General features: G+C 41.2%; 1 protein-coding gene and 1 long non-coding RNA gene across 5 annotated transcripts in view; both read right to left on the bottom strand.

Moving 5' to 3' along the window:
- The window catches only part of clec16a (C-type lectin domain containing 16A), a 148120-nt gene extending 135439 nt beyond the window's left edge, over positions 1–12681 (bottom strand). For 3 of the 4 annotated variants that reach the window (XM_034189764.1, XM_034189767.1, XM_034189766.1), the window contains exons 1-3: positions 12473–12680; positions 6227–6355; positions 1882–2015 (exon numbers count right to left, since the gene is read on the bottom strand). In XM_034189764.1, the coding sequence (XP_034045655.1) occupies positions 1882–2015; positions 6227–6355; positions 12473–12546 (337 nt within the window). In that variant the 5' untranslated portion in view covers positions 12547–12680. Of the gene's footprint in view, positions 1–1881; positions 2016–6226; positions 6356–12472 lie in introns of all 4 variants that reach the window. The other variant, XM_034189765.1, reaches the window with a different exon arrangement.
- Positions 12682–18865: 6184 nt separating this feature from the next.
- LOC117527426 lies at positions 18866–21706 on the bottom strand. Its single transcript, XR_004565529.1, has 3 exons — positions 21696–21706; positions 21164–21168; positions 18866–19511 (listed from the first exon to the last, which is right to left on the bottom strand). It is a non-coding gene; the product is annotated as an uncharacterized LOC117527426 (long non-coding RNA).
- Positions 21707–21927: the final 221 nt, after the last annotated feature.

The following is a 21927-nucleotide window of genomic DNA, read 5'->3' as shown; positions in this document are numbered from 1 at the left end:
CCGTGTGTCTGGATAAATGAAAAGCAGTTAGCTGTGACCACTGTACTGAGGTGTCTACAGAGGAACTAGACCTTCTTCTCAAAGACCAGCAGAGGGAGGTGATGGAGGAACTGACATCAAGTCTCTACTGTACGGTAAGGAGAATTTAAACAGCCTATTTTATTGTAATTACTGTACAGTATTTTGTATAAGATATTACGCATGTTCTTTGTTTTTCTGTCTGGCTTTTATGCATGAAATGCTGTTTAAAAAGGTAAAAACAGTGTTCTTTTTGAGACCAAGAACAGATTAATCCATTTTACATTGTTTCTTATGCGAAAATTGGTTTTGGTTTAAAAACAACATTTAGGAACAAATTAAGTTCTAAAACCGAGGTTCCACTGTGTGTATATACGAGGTCTGTTAGAAAACTATCAGACCTTTTTATTTTTTGCAAAAACCATATGGACTTGAATCACGTGAGAGACCATTCACACCATTTGGAAATTGCGTGAATTTCTCCGCTCCTCTTTCCATGACAAAAACTCCTGTAACAGTGGAATGTGCCGTTCATTTCCAAACTGAACGCTGTGTTGATCCGGGACATCATCTGACTACCACAGAAATTGCAGAAGACGTGGAAATCAGCACTTTTTCAGCACATTGAGACAGACATGCGGAGAAATTCGGGCGCCGGGACGGAGCCGCATGGCGCAAAGCAACGCCGTGATGAAGCCTCACAGGACATGTTCTGGCATGTCCAGCTCATCCACAATTTCTCGGATAGTCACACGACTGAAAAGCCACCGAAAGCCGTCTGAAAGCCATCTGAAAGCCGTCCTGTGAGACCAACACAGAGGTGCTTTTGTCCCGTGCCATGAGCGGCTCCGTGGCGCATCCCTCCGCTTCTCTTTCTATGACAAAAACTCCTGTAACAGCGGAATGTGCCGAAAAAGTGCTGATGTCCACGTCTTCTGCCATTTCTGTGGAAGTCAGACGATGTCCCGGATCAACAAAGCCTTCACTTTGGAAATGATCTGGTTGTTTCAGTGGGGTTTCAGCCTGTCGATCGGCGCTCGGAGTGCGCTGCGCTCTCAGCCGCTGTGGGCGGTCTTTAAACCGGCTGGAGCACTCCTTAATCTGTGTAATCCCCATAAAATCGTCCCTGAAAGCCATCTGAATTTTCCGAATGGTGTCCACCTGGAGGTCTCTCAAAGTTTCTGGAAAAATTTGATGCAGCAAAGCTCCAAATCGTTCAGACATTTTATTTGCAATAAAAATCCGATGAGAGGGGTGGACCACTGCTTACACAAAGCCTGCTCACAGGCGAATGACGCAGCCGACAGGTGTGAAAAAACTCATGCATGCGCACGAAGGTTCAAGCTTGGCTGATGCAATCACAAGATTCAAATCCATATGGTTTTTGCAAAAAATAAAAAGGTCGGATAGTTTTCTAACAGACCTCGTATGTGTGTGTGTATATATATATATATATATATATATATATATATATATATATATATATATATATATACACACACACACACACACACACACACTATTTTGTGACATTTTACAGACTACATAATTCATCAGAAAATAATTAATGCATCATTTGCAATGCATATAAACATTGAAACAGTATGTTCATGACTTCAGTCTGTGAGTGGAGTATTGGTTAATGGCAGAGGAATGCTTTCATTGATTCTGCTATGGTTTTTAAGTCTTTCACATTTACGCAAATTCAATTCAATTTATTTCATTTATAAAGTGCCAAATCACAACAAAGCTGCCTCAAGGCACTTCACATGAGTAAGGTCTGACCTTACCAAATACTGTGAACAAAATAGAAAATGTGTGCATGTGTTTGTTTTTCTTGTGCATTGTGTGTAATGTACTCACACAGTGACGTCTCATGGCTGATGTTTTCAAACAGTATGTTGAGCGTCTGAAGGAGCTGCACACACACATAGCGTCCAGACTTCTGACGAAGAATGTTGAGGAAGAAGGCAAACATGTTCTTCTCCAGGAAGAAGCTACAGCACAGAGGAGTGTTACAACACTGAAATATAGCCACGTTTTTCAGAGTACTGAACATTTCAAGATAGAACAGTCAATCAATCACAGTAAAACACTTGTTCCTTACAGAAGCTGAATATCAAGATGAAGTTTTCAAGATGGAGACTTTATTATTTATTTGTACGGAGTTTGATGATAGGGCGAAGAGTGTCACATAACTATATCAATCAAAGCACAATGATGAGACATTGGAAGGACAAATAAACCTGCAAACTCATACAACCCCTGGCAAAAATTATGGAATCACCGGCCTCGGAGGATGTTCATTCAGTTGTTTAATTTTGTAGAAAAAAAGCAGATCACAGACATGACACAAAACTAAAGTCATTTCAAATGGCAACTTTCTGGCTTTAAGAAACACTATAAGAAATCAGGAAAAAAAAAATTGTGGCAGTCAGTAACGGTTACTTTTTTAGACCAAGCAAAGGGAAAAAAAATATGGAATCACTCAATTCAGAGGAAAAAATTATGGAATCACCCTGTAAATTTTCATCCCCAAAACTAACACCTGCATCAAATCAGATCTGCTTGTTAGTCTGCATCTAAAAAGGAGTGATCACACCTTGGAGAGCTGTTGCACCAAGTGGACTGACATGAATCATGACTCCAACACGAGAGATGTCAATTGAAACAAAGGAGAGGATTATCAAACTCTTAAAAGAGGATAAATCATCACGCAATGTTGCAAAAGATGTTGGCTGTTCACAGTCAGCAGTGTCTAAACTCTGGACCAAATACAAACAACATGGGAAGGTTGTTAAAGGCAAACATACTGGTAGACCAAGGAAGACATCAAAGCGTCAAGACAGAAAACTTAAAGCAGTATGTCTCAAAAATCGAAAATGCACAACAAAACAAATGAGGAACGAATGGGAGGAAACTGGAGTAAACGTCTGTGACCGAACTGTAAGAAATCGCCTAAAGGAAATGGGATTTACATACAGAAAAGCTAAACAAAAGCCATCATTAACACCTAAACAGAAAAAAACAAGGTTACAATGGGCTAAGGAAAAGCAATCATGGACTGTGGATGACTGGATGAGTCATATTCAGTGATGAATCATGAACTGCATTGGGCAAGGTGATGATGCTGGAACTTTTGTTTGGTGCCGTTCCAATGAGATTTATAAAGATGACTGCCTGAAGACAACATGTAAATTTCCACAGTCATTGATGATATGGGGCTGCATGTCAGGTAAAGGCACTGGGGAGATGGCTGTCATTAGATCATCAATAAATGCACAAGTTTACGTTGATATTCTGGACACTTTTCTTATCCCATCAATTGAAAGGATGTTTGGGGATGATGAAATCATTTTTCAAGATGATAATGCATCTTGCCATAGAGCAAAAACTGTGAAAATATTCCTTGCAAAAAGACACATAGGGTCAATGTCATGGCCTGCAAATAGTCCGGATCTTAATCCAATTGAAAATCTTTGGGGGAAGTTGAAGAAAATGGTCCATGACAAAGCGCCAACCTGCAAAGCTGATCTGGCAACAGCAATCAGAGAACGTTGGAGCCAGATTGATTAAGAGTACTGTTTGTCACTCATTAAGTCCATGCCTCAGAGACTGCAAACTGTTATAAAAGCCAGAGGTGGTGCAACAAAATACTAATGATGTGTTGGAGCGTTCTTTTGTTTTTCATGATCCCATAATTTTTTCCTCAGAATTGAGTGATACCATATTTTTTTCCCTCTGCTTGGTCTAAAAAAGTAACAATTTTTTTTCCTGATTTCTTATAGTGTTTCTTAAAGCCAGAAAGTTGCCATTTGAAATGACTTTAGTTTTGTGTCATGTCTGTGATCTGCTTTTTTTCTACAAAATTACACAACTGAATGAACATCGTCCGAGGCTAGTGATTCCATAATTTTTGCCAGGGGTTGTACTCATACCTGCAAACTCACTATAATGTTCATTACTATGTGAAATACAGAAAACATTGCTGTGGAGGAGCTGTGGATTGGTGCAGGTGACTTCACGTGTATATTTTAGGATTGCCCAAAGATACTGAATTTCTAGAAGGATGTTACAAAGGAGATTAAACAGATTTTGGGTATTAAATTCACTTTAGATCCATCACTTCACATATTAAGTATACTCCCTGGCAATAAGATAGATGGAAAACTGATTTATTTATTGACAATTGTGCTTTTAATTGTGAAGAAAACAATAATTGTTTCCTGGATAAAACTAGAACCTTCTTGTTTAATGAACCGGAGTGACTGGATACAGAATCTCTTTATTATGGAGAAAAATCACTGCAAGACAACAGCTGAAATCAGATGTTTGCTGACAGATGGGCACCAGCGACACAGATGATACCAGCTCCCTAGTCTCCTACTTTATTTTCTTTCCCTTGTTTTATTGCATCCGCCAAGGATGTAATAAAATCATTGGCGCTTATTTGTCTGTCTGTTAGCAGCATTACGTCACAACTACCACACAGACTTTGATGAAACTTTCACTACAGTTACATATTAGGCCATGGAAGAACCCATTAAATTTTGGCGGTAATCCGGCTCTGGATTCTGGATCAAGTTTCACTTTATATAGGCTTTGAAGGACTACGTCAAAACGACTACACTGATTTTGACAAACTTTTGAACAGATACATATTAGGGCAAGGAAGAAGAATCTATTAAATTTTGGAGGTGATCTGATGATAGGCCATTTTTGAATCCAGAAACAGCAGAAAAGAACATTATAGTTTTTATTATAATCTTTACATATTACAGAACTGATGCTTTGTAACAGTGTTGAGACGCCAAAGCACATACTGCCTTAAGTGTAGCTGAAGGTGAGAAGAAGTGTGCTGTAGTGGTGTTGATGCTGACATCTGTTGGTGGTGAGGAGTGAGTGAAACTGACAAATCCTGAGGTTCTGATTGTATGGCACTGGAAGATTCTTTTCACACACGCACAAATGTACAATGCACTTGGAAACCGGTCTAAATCATATAGAAAACTGCACCTTATCTGACCAGTTTCAAGTAAAAGTGCACTCGCAGATGCTGAAACTAGTTAGCAAACATAACCTCAATTAGGAAGGAATGAGTTTGTTACTGGAAATTATCACTCCCTCTGTCCCAACTTAACTTAACTCATCCTGAGGCCATGAGGATTGCAGCTGATTTGTCTCACGGCATGTTCCATGACTTAAAAAAAAGCGTGTGTGTGATGCTTAGAGAAATCTACAGTTTTGATCCAATCTACACCAGATTTGGTGTGCTGATGATTCAGGTCGCTGGGCTCCATATGGGCTCAATTAAAGGAAGTTACTTAACAGCCTAAAGTTAACAGTAGGCTAACCTTGGTGTGGGTGATTCATTCAAGCATATTCTTGTGGACAGAGTTGTTTTTAGGACGAGTGCATTGGGTGTTGGTTTTACAAATTATGACTGGGCTTATTGCCTCACCGTGGAGTGTTTAGTGCAGAGAGGAACGAGTGTCAGCTAAGCTATGGTACCTGCTAATGACACAAACACGAAAATTTCTCTCGACAGAAATACTGGAGAACAACAAGATTTGAGACACAGATTTAAGCCATTGTAGTGCTTAATACTAAAATGATTATTTACTGTTGCACATAAGAGAAAACCAAAAGGAGCATAAAGATAAGAACACTGACAAACCGATCCACCAGTTATTCTAGTTTAACAAGAAGCTTATTGACTCCAAACCGCAAATGTGGGTCATCGAAACATATATGTACAGATGCCTGAGTCCACAATGCTTCATGACATCGCTCTGGTGAGTATGCCACCATTTTTAGCATGCAAAGGAATGAAAATGTTGTTGGGTTCTAAATCAGAAAATTGTTAGTGCAAAGTTCATGTGAATTTACTTACTGTCCTTTCATACAACAACATGGAGACAAACTGAGGCAAATTCATGGCAAATGTACCTATGTGGGGTTTTTTTTTCTTGTCAAAGACCACTTCATCTTATCTTTATTCTATGAGTTATTTCGAAAATGATAGAGGGGAACTCAAAAGAGAAAAGTGGGTTTTGAATTCCAGAATAATTTTGTCTTAATAACACAGATAAGGCATAAGCGTAGACTTTCCTCATTGGCTGACCGGCATCGTGAATGTCAGGAAACATTTGGTCTCCAGATCAGTTGTCAGCACTGATTTGTAAATCCCTGAGTACAGTATACTTACTCAAACACAGAACTGTCATTCTGGTCTCCCCAGATGAGGATCTCTGTGATGGAGCGGATGGTTTCCACAAGGAGGTTTCTGTTGTGGTCCGTCACTGTGGTGTTTTTGGTCAGCACATGGTACATGTACCTGAGAGAGTAAAAGAGCTGCATATATGCATTACAGAACAATATGAGCAATTTTTTCATGTGCTGCCTTAATTCTGATTCATACTTTTCAGAAAGACATATCTGCATTTCAACCAGGAAAAAGAGACACTGTAAATAAATATAAATATTTATTATAAACACAACAGAAGATGAAGTAAGTGACTGCATTGTGTGTGTTAATTAGGATTTCTCAATGTGACATAAACCTCATGATGAAATCATTTAGTCATTTTTTTAGTCTGTGCAAGTGTCTTTCTGACTGAACTTTGACTTCATGGACATGTTTATTGATTCATTCATTTAATATAAAAACATAAAAGGAAACTGCTTTTTCAAATAATGACATAGCTGCTGTTTAAACAGCCTTTGTTTTATTTAGAAGAGTAGCAGCAAATGAGAGTTTGCACAGACGACAGGTGTGCTGGACCCTCAGGACATTTAACCAGATGAAGGTCTCCTCTGCAGCGTCAACCTCAAATTGGTGGAGTTTTTGGAGACACTTTCCTCACATTTTGAAGCACAGAGATGTTCTCTTCTTCCATCTGTACTTCAGGTTTTGGTATATTTAGACTGACAAAGAAGGCCCTTTATGAGCCCATAAAGCAAAAGCTTCAGGGGGGAGCGAAGCCTAAGCAGCTCTCGAATCCCGGCTTTTTAAGGTGATTTTTCCATCTCATGACGCTGAGAAAAAAAATCATGCTGAGAGTACTGGTATGTGCACATCTAAGTGCTAGAAAACTAGCTAGTATGAGCCAAAGGCACAGAGAGATATTAGACCTGATTTGCACTTGCAACTTTAAGTGCCAGAAAAATGGACATGCCAGGGGTTCAGACCCTTATGTGACCAGCACTTCACAACCTGTCAACGTGCCATTTCATCCCTAATATAAATGGTGGAATATCGGCCATTCTTATTGTACTGTTTGTTACATATGTTAAATCACTTTATTTTAGATCGTCAAGTCTGGCAGCATGCGCTGGTGCTGTGCCTCGCCGCATCCATGACACTACGGAAGAGCCTTGGGTCCTGGATAGCAATCACCAGGCAATCAGATAATATCATATTAGGAATTTAGCCTACATAAAAAAATTACCTGAATGAAGAATCTGCAAAAAACACTAACTCATGCACTGGACACTTCAACACTTGAATACAGCAATGCCCTCCTTCATAGCCTGCCAAGGGAATACGAGTAGTTTTAACAAACTCCAAAAGCTACAAAATGCAACAACGAGGACACTATTGAGGCTAAAAATGTATGCTCATATAACAAATATTAATGACAACATGGAAAGCATTACATAACATGGCTCCAGCATATAGTAAAGAACTGATTTAAAAAAATAAAAATAAAGACAATGACAAGATCATGAAGTAAACCCAAGCGATAATAGTGGAGAAAATCCAAAAACAAACCTGAAAACTTATGGTGACAGATCCTACACAAAGGCAGTACCGGTGTAACAGTTTATCTTCCCCCCTGGATAACTTCTCCCCGGGGGAAAATCTTACCTCCCTCCCCCAATCTCTTTTGGAGGATAGGTTCGTCAGTACGCATGTTTGTTTGTTTACAATCATTGCATTTTTCACCTTTAACTCGCTGTGCAACACACAGTTTACATCTCACTCTTGCAACTTCACATATAGCAGCCCTAGTAAGGTACCTTTCAGTACACAAACGGATCAAGCTCAAGGTCAAAGGTCAAGGTCACAGGAAGGTCAAACACTAAATTCAACTAAAGAACTTTTCTGGTCGCAATTTTTGAAATTTTGCCTACAAATTTGCCATGAACATAGTCATAGGCCTTGCCCATTACCTGGGATAAGTGATTGACCTTGACCTTCAGGGTTTCGCTTGAGGTCAAATGTCACCTAAATTAGGTCAAACTTCAGATTAGAGTAAAACATGTGTAATACACCAAATTAATAATATTTTATGATTACATTAGTACTAGCAGAATATAGTTATATGATTACAAATAGATACAACTTTAATTATAAGTAAACTGTTCATTACAGCAAACTATTGCTATCATACTGGGTGTTGAAAAAGTAACATGTAATACATAATGTAATGTAATGCAATACATGTAACAATGTATTGTTTGCTTATTATCATACTATCAGTATAATAAGAAAAACTGATTTTTGCAGGGTAGAGAAGAATCTGTTCCAGGGACTTCATTCTTTTGAATACATTTGAGCTTCACTTTTGTGGGTTTACTTGCCGTGTAGTTCAACACCAGTTGGGACTCTAAATTTTGATTCATTCTTCATGCTACTAAAACTTGAAACCACTTTGCTGTAATATTTAGTGGATAAAAATATGAACACATCTTTATTAATTCTTTCCCCTGCCGAGCTGCTCATCCAGTGAAAATCACACTTTCAAATAATCATATTTGTCAATTTCATGCAACATTTATATTGTTCTGTTGATTCCTATCTGCCACTCTTTATATTTATGACCTAGTTTGTACAAAAGAGATTTGAGAAAGGTGGCAGACATTATAGGCCCCTCAATTTCATTATGTTTCTTAACCCTCTGGGGTCTGAGGGCATTTTTGGACAGTTCACTCGCCTGGCATAAATGTTTTATTATTGCTGTTAACAGCTCTCCCTGCATCCCACAATCATGTTTTATGTCTCTCTTTTTTTTTTAGGACAACCTGTGCTTTCAGAATATATATGTTTTTGTTGTGTTTTATAAGTGTAATAAAAGTTTACAATCAAAAATTGGCAAGGAAAAAATAAAGTGAAAAATGATTTTCTATACACATTTATTCAAAACACACAGCAAACTATAATAAACAACTGTTTTGACACTTTATAAAGGTAATTTGAGGTCTTGTGTGAAAGACTGTACAACAAAAAGGCTCAAACAATAAACACAAATGCACATTTTGAACAATATATACAAAATGGTCTATGCATTTTGTTGTCCATTGATATGGTAAACAGTGCTTTACGCAGAGAAAGCAACAGAGTTATCCAGTAACATTCACATGCAAACTAGTGGAGCAATCCTGATAGTTACACACTCTGTTTGAGCACGTGAGATTGTCATCAGAGGCTCTCCGTTTGCTCCTGCTTTCACTGATCGCTGTGCGTAATGGCGCAGGGCACACTGAGTATGTACTAATAGTATGTACTCATTGGAGCACCCAGGGAGCTCTTCAAACGGGCCGACTAGTAACATATCACTCCTGAAAATGATCTTTGGCTTTTCACATGAGGTAAATCTGCCCTACGATTTGATTTTGGAAAACCATGTGACGGTGAAACAATTCCGATTGGACACTCACATTGCACACATCATCACACAGCTTCTATGACGAGTACAAAGATGGCCGATGGCTGGCTCAAAAGTCTGCGGAGTTAAATTTTCAGCAAAAAAAAAGTAAGTTTCTATCTCATATCATTTAAAAGTTATTTATAATTTAGTAAAGCTTGGGCTTAGCCGTCGTATCACGGCGTCGGCCCCAGAGGGTTAAACATCCTATTGTGTGTGTGTATATATATATATATATATATATATATATATATACACACACACACGCAATATTTATTTATTAACTTGTTTAAATATATGTCGTAATGTTTCAGTGTACAGCACATTGGGACAGCTTTGGTTGTAGTAAAGTGCTTTATAAATAATGATGGTATGTTATGGTACTGTGTGTTCTATACATATACTGTGGATATTTTATACAAAATTAAATTGGAGTATTTTCCATCACATTTCCAAATCAGGTCCATATATTTGTAGAGTATATTTGGAAGGGGGATTTAAAAGACACTTCAGAATAGGAAATATTACTATTGTAGATAGCTATAGATACATACAGAAAGAATACCAATATTGTTCACCATCAATCAAACTGCTTCATCTGTGACAATAAAACATTCATGAAACATAGAGTTTAAAGGTCACCCTGATTGGGCTTTATCAAGGTCACTGCTGCAATCACTGCTGCCCTGTAACAATGTTGCCTGTCAGGGGTGGGAAGATTTCCAGGGTGAGGGGTAAGATATCCTCAGATACACCCCCCCCCCGGGGTAAGATATCTTGTTACACCGGTGCTATGGAACAGTCTCTCAACTGAGATCAGGAAAGCTAAGTGTCATCATTTAAGCAAACTTAAAACACATTATTTTAAAGAGGCATACAAACTGTAGCTACATCAATTGGATGGCTGTAAATTTAAATGATTCTCTAGAACCAGAAATTGGGGATGTACAAATTTGAAAGCTTCCTTTAGCTAGCAGACTGTCAACACCAGATAAACTATTTAACATCAGTACAACCAAGCTATGTGATCTTACACTTATGTCCAGCTGTCTATTCTCTTAACGATCTGGGTGCCGGAGGGTTTTGCCGAGATATCCTGTATGAAGAGCCTTCTTTTTCTCCTGTTGCAGGGGCGTCTTAGCTCAGCTCCCTGATATTGGCCTGAAATACCAATATTTTATCAGATCAAAAAAGAAGGATTCTTCTTTCCGTTCTCTGTGTGAGTAACTCTGCCGCTGCCTTCCTTCAGAAGGTAGCGTGCATTATGAAGGAGATGGGGAAAAGCCATGAGGAGCTTCATTTACGGATAAGAAGAAAACACATAAGAGCATCAAGTGTGTTGTCTTTGAAGGATGGCTGCTGGTGCGGTACTGAGGAGTCAACCGCTGCACAGCAGCAACCAGCTAGGTAGGTAGGCAACTACAGCATCCTTGATTTTAGATCAGAAGGCTAAATTTGAATACAAGTATTTTGCATTGTTTTTAGAGTTACATAAACCACGTACCATCATGTTATTAACACAGAACAAGTTTGAATGACTTTTGCAGGTTGGCGTTTTCATTTTTCTTATATTTTGTACATCAGCAAGGGAACCATATCCACCCAGCTGCTCCATCGACTGAAAGACCTAGGAAGAACACGTGAGGGACTGAGTCAGCTGAAAAGTAATGATCCACATGGGAGTGGAAGTCTTTGGAAAAATGTATATGAGCAACACAGAGAAGAGGAACAAGAGGAAGGAGAGAGAGCAAGATCCTGACTGGCAGAAGAAGGTGTGCATCACGAGGAGTGTCAGTCACCTCCGGGGCCACATCCCCATCCAGGAATCAAGTAAGAGACCATCTTTCTCACCACTGAGGGATTATCAGGACTATTGTTATACATTCTAAAACATACAAAATGAAGCATGTCAAACATGCACGGCTTTACTACTTTACTTACAGTACACATTTATATATCGGGGCGAAATGGCAGGAAGGCAGAGTGCCGTGGAGGCAAAATTGGCAGGGGAGAAAACTGTCTAAGAACCACTGGACCCACACTGCAGATGCAACTTTAAAGGCTGGAAGAACTTGAACCTGGTCTGTCCTGGCAAGACTTTGAGTAGGAGCCTAAATATTTGCCAGCTGGAGACATACACATTACACTCTAAAGCAGGGGTAGGCAACCTGTTCCAGAAAGAGCCATGAGGGTGCAGGTTTTCTTTGCAGCCACTGACTCCACCAGGTGATTTTACTGATTAATATCACTTTGAGCAGATGGAATCAATTAATCAGTGAAATCACCTGGTGGAGTCAGTGGCTGCAAAGAAAACCTGCACCCTCATGGCTCTTTCTGGAACAGGTTGCCTACCCCTGCTCTAAAGAAACTGTGAGACTCGCTATTTTCTGGCATTTTATTCAAAAAGAATAATCCGAATGAAAATAAGTGTTGCATTTGGGAGTTTGTATGATGATTTACCATATGTTATTTCGATTTTGTATACAAGCATGAAAATGATGCAGAATGCCATCCAAATACGGTGACATGAAAACAAAAAGTAACAACGTGAGCTATACTGATTATCACTTGAATATTGTCCATAATTTTAGATCGACTTTAATGTTGAAAATAAGGAAACTGTCAATTTAGGTTTAGTGTGGCTTTTCTATTTAAAGCAACCGATTACACACAGCTGAAATATTTTATACGCATTCAAAAGTACAGCAGACTCTCCTCAATACGTTTATGTTTTGAATAATCAATTTATTGGCGTTTAAGCTCTTCCAAGGCTAACGTTATCTTTGCTAATGCTAGCTACTCACTTGAGATGATCCAGTGAGTGGATGTTTTTCGTTTTCCCTTGTCCTCCGACCCAGCTCCGGGACCGGCCGAACATTGTTTTCGCTTTACGGGTGCTGCTGGTTCCGCAGGTGCGTTATATCTCTGCGTTTCGTTCTCCTCCGCATCTGTACATACACCAACACTCAGCTAGTTAGCAAACATACTAGGATTCGGCAAAAAGCAGGCTGTGCGTCGTTACGTCACAACACTGGTGAAAGTATCGATGGGAAATGAAGTTCATTAGCGACGGCGCATACAAGCGTGAACATCAAGAATATGTATTGCTCACACTGTAGCAGACAACTGAAACAATCGTTCAAATGGTGATGCAAGCACCAAATTCGTCACAACTACTTCTTAGACATTATTCTTTTGAATAAACCCACTGGCCACATGAATTTTCAATAGGCAGCCAGGTAGGGGTCAGTTGAGGAATTACAGAGGGTTCAAAAATTGAAAATGCTCCAATCATATTGAAATCTATACCACATTATTTGTCTGATCATAAAGAGTCCAAAAAGGTATAGTTTGGACTATGTACAACTGAATGTTCTGGAGTTATGGGGTAAAAACTGTAAGGGTGGTGACAAAGGTCAATTTCAGTTTCTAGAAAATTCAGTCATAGACAGTCCAAACTATACCTTTTTGGAATTTTTATGATCAGACGAATAATGTGGTATAGTTTTCAATATGACTGGAGCATTTTTAATTTATGTCCCCTGTGTAATTCCTTGAATGTTCTGGAGTTATGGGGTAAAAACAGCAAGAGTGGCGACAAAGGTCAATTTCAGTTTGTACAGGGGTCACTTTTGCTCCAATTTTGGTTAAAAAAAAGTGCAAATTATTGGTTGAGCTAATAGGTTTAATGAGTGGAAGTTTTGACTGTGCTGAATACTTGGTCTCTAAAGTAAAGGTCGAACAGTGTCGACATCCATTGGATTCTATGACATGTGACATATGTTTCCACATAACACGATACCTAAGGATGACACATGGTTTAAACTGTTCCTTTTTGAAACACAGCACATGATCTAAGCTCTCTTTACAAATAGGCAAGCTGTCCTTTCTGCAAAACCTGCCTCGTTTGCTGGATGATCTGCAGAGTTCTGGTTCTGTGCTGCGTTCCAAGTGGATGGAGTCAAAGCAGGCCAGACCACATGAGAGGAGCGCGCCTGTCCCTGGTTTGCAGCCGAAGCCTCTCCTTTTGTTTAGTTTTGGACAATTGTGCACTCAGTTTAATCTGAATAGCTCAGGTTTCCTCAGATATTTTCAGTTATATGACTTTGCGGGGACTCACTCTTCTCTGTTTCCTCAAATCTCAACCCCATGTGGTGTAGACTTAATCCGTAAAGATGAGCCTATATCTAAGGGACATATTATTTTCTTTTATAACCTTTCCCTAAATAAATTAAAGGCCAAGTGGGGGAATGATCTTATGTTTGGAGCTAGCAGAGTCAAACAGAACCCCCAAAGCAGGCAGCCAGGACACAGGAGTGAAGTTCAAAAACCAAGGTGCTTTAATAATCCACAGTGGATATAAAATAACAGCAGTGACGGGGCGATCCACAGTGACAAACAATCCAAAACATTAGTGACGGCATGAGGAACAAAATGAGGACAAAACCAATGAATGTCAAAAACACAACAGGGAACAGCGTACTTACAAAGAGGCAATCAAGGTGGAGATAAACACACACACGTAACTGGCAATCAACTGGCAAATGAACAACAAAAAGGTGAGTCTTAAAAATGAACTCAACTAATTAACAACAGGTGTAAAATCAGTGACAGCAGAAAAGCTGAGACACAAGAGAAAATAAACGACACAGACAACAAGAACATCACCCTTCCAAGATGGCGCCACGTGAAGGCGCCCTGGTATTCTTGTGCTCCCTGTTTTGTCTGTTTTTGTGCGTGAATCGTGTGTCATCGTGTCCCTACACCCGCGAGGAGCTTCTAAACATCAAATCATCAACACCCATGGACATTACGCCAGTTTTTTTAGCCTGCAGCTGAACTGGTTCACTTTTTGGCCAAAAAAGTGAGACGACGGCGGAGAGGAAAACGAGCTGGAGCTCTCGTACGCCTCAGACGAAGGGGCACGCGCACGCCCCTACCTGGGGTATTTCTCTCCAATGTCCGCTCACTCCACAACAAGATGGATGAGCTGGCACTGCTGATGAAGAAGAATAGAGATTTCTCTTCATCTTGTGTACTGTGCTTCACGGAGACATGGTTAAATGCACAGACACCGGACTGCGCGCTCCAACTAGAGGGATTCCGACTCCTCCGTGCAGACAGAGACCGAGCACTCTCTGGTGGAAAAACAAGAGGTGGAGGACTCTGCTTCTACATCAACAACGCCTGGTGCTCCGATGTGACTGTGATCTCCCAACACTGCTGTCCCTCTCTGGAATATCTCCTCATAAACTGCAGACCGTTCTACTCTCTATGTGAGTTTAACTCTTTCATACTTTGCTCTGTGTATATTCCACCCAGCGTGGACGTGCACGAGGCCAAGCGCGCGCTCGCGGATCAGATTATGAGCGTGGAGAGAGACGTTCCGGACTCTCTTGTTATAATTCTTGATGATTTTAACAAAGGGAATCTCAGTCAGGAATTACCAAAATACAGTTTGTTAAATGCCCGACCAGAGAAGGGAGCACGTTAGATCATTGTTACACGACAGTGAGTGGCGCCTACCACGCAGTGGCCCATGCAGCTTTGGGACTCTCAGATCACGTGATGGTCCACTTGATCCCCACGTACAGACAGAGACTTAAACTCTCTAAACCTGTTGTGAGGACGTCTAAAGTGTGGAGCAATGAAGCTGTAGAGGAGCTACGCGCGTACTTGGCCACCACGGATTGGGATATGTTTGAGGCTTCAACAAACAGTCTAGATGACTACACGGACACTGTGACGTCATATATTCATTTCTGTGAAGACAGCATCATCCCACAGCGTACCAGGGTGAAATATAACAATGACAAGCCCTGGTTCACACCTAAACTCCAGCAGCTCCGTCAGCAGAAAGAGGTGGCTTTCAGAGAAGGAGACAGAGACAGCTATAGAGGTGCAAAGTACAGATTTAGCAAGGAGGTGGCAAAGGCTAAATCCATGTACAGTTCACGTCTGCAGCAAAGGTTCTCTGCCAACGACTCGGCCTCTGTGTGGAGGGGGTTGAAAGAGATCACCAACTACAAGCCCAAAGCACCTTGTTCTGTTGACGACCTGAAGGTGGCCAACGACCTGAACGTCTTCTATTCACGCTTTGAAGACAAGGACTCACACCTCCCCACCCACCACACAACTAGATATTCAAACACTCTGGACCTCCCCCCTCTCACTGCTGCCCTCCCCACTCCCCCTGTTGCCCTCTCGGTCCAAGAGGAGGACGTGAGGAGACATTTCAAAAGGCTGAATCCACGTAAGGCCCCGGGCCCAGACTGTGTCTCTCCTGCCACCCTGAGACACTGCGCTGATGAGCTGGCCCCAGTCTTCACCGGGATCTTCAACACCTCCCTGGAGTCATGCCATGTTCCAGTCTGTTTCAAGTCCTCAATCATAGTTCCAGTCCCCAAGAAACCACGCGTCACTGGACTTAATGACTACCGTCCTGTGGCTCTCACGTCTGTAGTCATGAAGACCTTCGAACGCCTGGTTTTATCCCAACTGAAGTCCATCACCGACCCCCTCCTGGACCCCCTGCAGTTTGCCTATAGAGCCAACAGGTCTGTAGATGACACCATAAACCCGGCCCTGCACTCCATCCTGCAGCACCTGGACTCCCCAGGAACCTACGCTAGGATCCTGTTTGTGGACTTCAGCTCTGCATTCAACACCATCCTTCCAGCTTTGCTCCAGGACAAGCTTTCTCTGCTCCACGTGCCCAACTCCACCTGCAGGTGGATCACAGACTTCCTGACGGACCAGAGTCAGCGTGTGAGGCTGGGAAAAAATATCTCGAACACTCGGGCTCTCAGCACAGGATTTCCACAGGGCTGTGTCCTTTCCCCTCTGCTCTTCTCCCTCTACACTCACTGCTGCACCTCCAGCCACGAGCTCATCAAGTTTGCGGACGACACCACCCTCATCGGACTCATTTCGGATGGGGATGAGTCTGCCTACAGGAGGGAGGTGGACCGGCTGGTGACCTGGTGCAGCAGCAACAACTTAAAGCTCAACGCCCAGAAAACAGTGGAGATGATCGTGGACTTCAGGAAAGCCACAGCCCCCCCGTCCTCCCTCGCCCTCACCAACAGCCCCATCACCACTGTGGTCTGTCACCGCTTCCTCGGCACCACCATCACCCAGGACCTCAAGTGGGAGTCAACCATCAGCTCCCTCATCAAGAAGGCCCAGCAGAGGATGTACTTCCTGCGGCAGCTGAAGAAGGCCAAGCTGCCTGTCCAGCTGATGGTGCAGTTCTACATGGCCATCATCGAGTCCATCCTCTGCTCCTCCATCACGGTGTGGTACGCCGGGGCCACAGCCAGGGACAGACACAGACTGCAGCGCATTGTGGCCTCTGCTGAGAAGGTGATCGGCTGTAGCCTTCCATCTCTCCACGACCTGCACGTCTCCAGGACTCTGGGAAGAGCAGGTCGGATCACAGCTGACCCTTATCACCCTGCACACGGTCTATTCAAACCACTCCCCTCGGGCAGGAGGCTACGGTCCATCCGGACCAGAACCCCCCGCCATAAGAACAGTTTCTTCCCCTCTGCCGTTAGACTCATGAACACCTCATAACTCAGTCACCTTAAGCTTAACTCTGTCACTTTATCATTTTATCACGGGTCACTTTAGACAATGTACTTTGGTTTTTAATTGCACTCCTCCCACTGCAGTTGTCTGTTTCTCTGTTTTTCTGTTGCACACAGCCTTTCATATTTCATATTTCTTTTTTTTATCTTATATTTTATCTTATTCTGACATATGTTATATTTTATCCTAGCATTTTATCTCTTCTTAATGTTGCACCATTGTACCGAAGCAAATTCCTAGTCTGTGAATCCTGTTCACTGGCAATGGCAATAAACTTCTTCTGATTCTGATTCTGATCACAAGGTAAGTGGAAATAAAGCCTGTTCAAAAAATATAAAACCAAAACATAACGTACACAAAAATGCAAAAACAAATGTGGAGCTAATAGACAACATGATAAATAACTCAAACATAGATCAAATAATGAACAACAATACAAAAACCTGAAACCTAAGTTCATAGAAAATACACAAAAAATAAACACGGAACTCAAACTGGAATAGAGTGAGAATGGGAGACACATGACAAACCTAAGAAATACATATAGAAACTGAACAGCATGAAAAATAAAGGACCAGAGGACTGTGTTGAAGGGAAAACATAATGAGCCAACAGGACCACAGAGAATGAGAAAAACATACAACCAGGGAACGTGAGTGAGGGCCACACAGACAGCGGGTTAGTCACACACACAAGGGAGCAAACACCATGGATGACAAACCTACACACACACACACAGCATAGACACAACAGTGATACACATACCACTCAGACACGGGCGGCCCACGGGCGCACACACACGCAACTGACAGATGAAGAGGATATATGTAACACACAGACAGGAATCAGGGGAACACACACACACACAAGGACAAAGGGAGGATGCACACAAAATGGGACATGGGAAAAATCCAAAATACATACAAACATGACTGACAGACACAACCACAACAAATTAGCTGTACATAGATTACCCTATCGGATAATTTCTGGAAATTCTGTCAATCCCTCCTTCAGTGGTGCCAGACTGAGCTTAATTCAATTCAAAGTACTATACAGAATTCACTATAGTGCCAAGCTTTATCCAGGCAAAATAGTTGAGAGGTGTTCTAGGACCCCCTGTGACTTGACCCACATGTTTTGGTTATGCCTAAAATTGTCCTACTACTGGCATACCTTTTTCAATAGATGATTTTGGATTTGAAAAATCTGTCCTCTCCCTCGCCACATAGCTGTTTTTGGCTGCACCCCAGATGATATTGGCAAGTGTCAGTGACTTAATGTTGTGTCATTGCTTTTACCTCACAGGGTTGATTTCAATCAATCAATAGAATGCAGTTGCAATAGGCCTGAGGACTTTTAGCCACTCATAATTAATAGTTAAGATATCAATATTGGATTGTAAGGTTGCTGGCTATAGTCATCTACTAATAAGCACCTGGCTCTGAAACCTACAGATCAACTTTGTTGGCGGTGATGTTGCAAACCTTCAGCAGATGTTGACGTGAGCTATACAAGTATACTGAAGATAATGTTTACATTTTGACAGCTATAGGTCATAATAGCCATGAAAGACCTGGGAAAAAGGGACTCTGAAGACAGTGCAGTTTGTATAGAACATTTATTTAATCAGAGCAGATGGCCATTGGATGCAGTCACTGCAAGCACACACTACTGTTCAGTCACCACCACAGTCACACAGGATTCCAAGTCAGTAGCAGAAAACACATTCAGCCTTTCTTGAGCGCTTGCACATTTACTGCAGAGACACCAACCTGGTGTCTGTTTCAGCACAGGCGGAAAAAGGAAAAACAGCTCGGCTCAATTAAAAAAATAAAATGAAATCCACTTTGCTCCACAACACATTTGATCATCTGTGTTATTTTTTTTTTTTTAAACCAGCTGCAGACTGAACATGACCCTGACCCCCACACACCCACAAAACACAGGTTGCATCATGAAAGAGAAGAACAAAATGACTGCCAGACCCAATAAACGTGTGGCGCTAATATAAGTCACCAGGTGCCTGAAAACAGATGCAGCAGTGAGGTGATGCATCTTTAAAAAGTAAATATTTTGACATTTAGGATGTTTAACACAAAACCCAAGCATCTGCACTATATGACCCCTTTAATGACAGGGGCCAAGTTTGAACACTTCAAGTTGCAGGCCAATACTGAGAGACGACCTTGGACCTCTAAACAGCCACACCCACCCAGCCAGGAAGCAAACGAGGACATTGTTAACCTGCTCTCATTTGAAACATGAGTGAACTCAGAGAAAACATTACCACTCGGTTTTCTGAGTTATATCACAGTAATGACCTTTGACTTCCCATGCAGTGAAGGAAAATCCAGATGTTTGTCTGTCACCTTAAAATAATAATAATAAAAAACAAATAAGTTAGAGCCCGACTGGTATGGATATTTGGGGGCCAATACCGATAATAGTGAGTTAAAAGTTCCCGATACAGATAAACACATAAAAAAATTCCTAACATTTTATTACTAGACCCTTAATAAAGAAAAGAGAAATGTAACTGAGGCTTGATCTTTTACAGCTTAAATATGAACTTTATTATCAATAACTATAAATATAACCAACAACCAACCAGCCAATGTACGTTACATTGCCTTCACTTGGATATGCAGTTGCCATGTTGCATCTTTGCGCCTATTTTGGACCTGCTTCGTAACCACTTGTCTCTTGTCGCTGTAAACCGCTCAGTCTGATTGACACTGAATGGCAGCTGGTTGATTTCCATCTGTTTCTTGTAGCCAATGTGATGGGGGGGGGGGATAGGGTCCCAACCATGCATGACTGGAAAAAACTAATGATAGCATTTCCAACAGCCAAAGTGTTTTTCTGCATTGTTTATTCAGCAAACGTTTTCATATCGATAAGAAAAAACAGCAAAAATACGCAGATACTGATACGGTTGTGAAAGTTTCAACTGATATATCGGTCGGGCTCTAATGTAAATACACACATGCACATTCATAACACATGAAACAGCTGGACCAAACATCAGCAGTGACATCATTAGACAGTTGTTTTCAGCATTTTTCTTACAAAACAGCACTTGAATGCAGCTGACTTGGAAGACCAAGAGTTTGCAAGCATGTGCCCATTATGTGACCTCTTGTGGCTAAACAGACAGAAAAGAGTTTTCAATACAAATTCAGGATGATGGAAGCATTACCCTCACCCTGTCACATGAAGCATGATGAGGGTGATGACAGTGGTCCTGTGCGTCTGTGAGCATAACTCAAATGCTGCCTTGACTGACTTTAAAAGACAGGGTCATCAAAACTCAACACACTTCAAGTGTCCAGCTGGATTCACATCCAGGTAAATGGTCTTGTTATGTTGAACGAGTCTAAATTTTTAATGATTCTCCAGCAACCATACATATTTTTAACATTTAGATGTCAACATTATCTTTCATAAATCTTCATTTTAATTGGAAATTTTACACAAAATAAGGATCTACAGTGCTGTACAAAAGTCTGAAGCACCTTGATAATTCTATATAAAGGTGGTTTCTGATATTTAGAAATTTCTAATTGTAATCATGATATCATTTAATATTTTTCAGTTTTTGTTTCATGTTCCACCCAGGTCGTTTGACCAGTTTCCACCAAACGTCGTATATGGACGAAGAGTAACAACAGAATGGCCCTGAAAGGGTTTATTTTGGCAAAGACCATTAGGGTCAAGGGTCAGGTATTTTTATTTATATATTTTTTTGCATTTTGATTTCCAGCAAATGTGAAACAAGTGTAGCTGGGTTCTGGAATTGCTCAGGGAAGAGCAACTTTACCAAAGGCCAGCCAGTGGGATTGAGGTCATATCTGCTTGTTTGTTGGCCTACTGCTTCTACTCATTTGGTTCATTTCTACCAGTCCTGATAAGTGAATGAAGGTTGAACCCAGAAGTGCCCTAAAATCAAGGTCATTGTGGTCCAAGAAATTGATTTCCAACCTGATATGGAGAAACCTTAGTACACATACAGTATGTGGGTGGATTCTGCAATTGTGCTGACAAGATCAGCCAAAGTTCAGTCATTTTGGTGAATGTCAAGGTCATTGGGGACAAAGGTCAATTTCCACCAGCCAGTGAACTGTGCTGTTTACCAAGAAATTGTATCCTGTCTGAGGCGGCCACATCCTACCAACCACAACATTTGCTTTAGCCTTTCGTGTGTTCGTACCCACGAGCACTGTTACCTAGCACTAAGGAAACCCAAGATCTGTCTTGAAGGACCAGGACCTCCCACCAAGTTGATACTGTAGAGCAGGGGTGGCCAAGTTCAGTCCTCGAGAGCCACATTCTTGACACTCTTAGTTGTCTCCCTACTCCAACACACCTGAATCCAATGAAAGACTCGTTAGCAGACTTTCAATAAGCCTTTCTAAGTGTTCAGCTACTCACTCACATTTAAATCGTCCTTGATTTGACCCCAAAATAATGGTAAAGATCACCAACCTCTGAACTCGTGCAAGATGATCTTATATTCGGATTATCTTGGGTGTTTGATGATTTGATGCCGATTAATATCATAGGCGCGCATGGACACACGGACACACACACATGGGAACCCATATTCACACAATGTGGTACTTGAACATAATAAATACAACAGGTTACAGAGAATTCTGATTTT

The sequence above is a fragment of the Thalassophryne amazonica genome, chromosome 16 (genome assembly GCF_902500255.1).
Source record: "Thalassophryne amazonica chromosome 16, fThaAma1.1, whole genome shotgun sequence".
NCBI classification, from domain to species: domain Eukaryota; kingdom Metazoa; phylum Chordata; class Actinopteri; order Batrachoidiformes; family Batrachoididae; genus Thalassophryne; species Thalassophryne amazonica.
The sequence above is the reverse complement of the archived record's forward strand: the minus strand, read 5'-3'. Positions and strand labels throughout refer to the sequence as shown.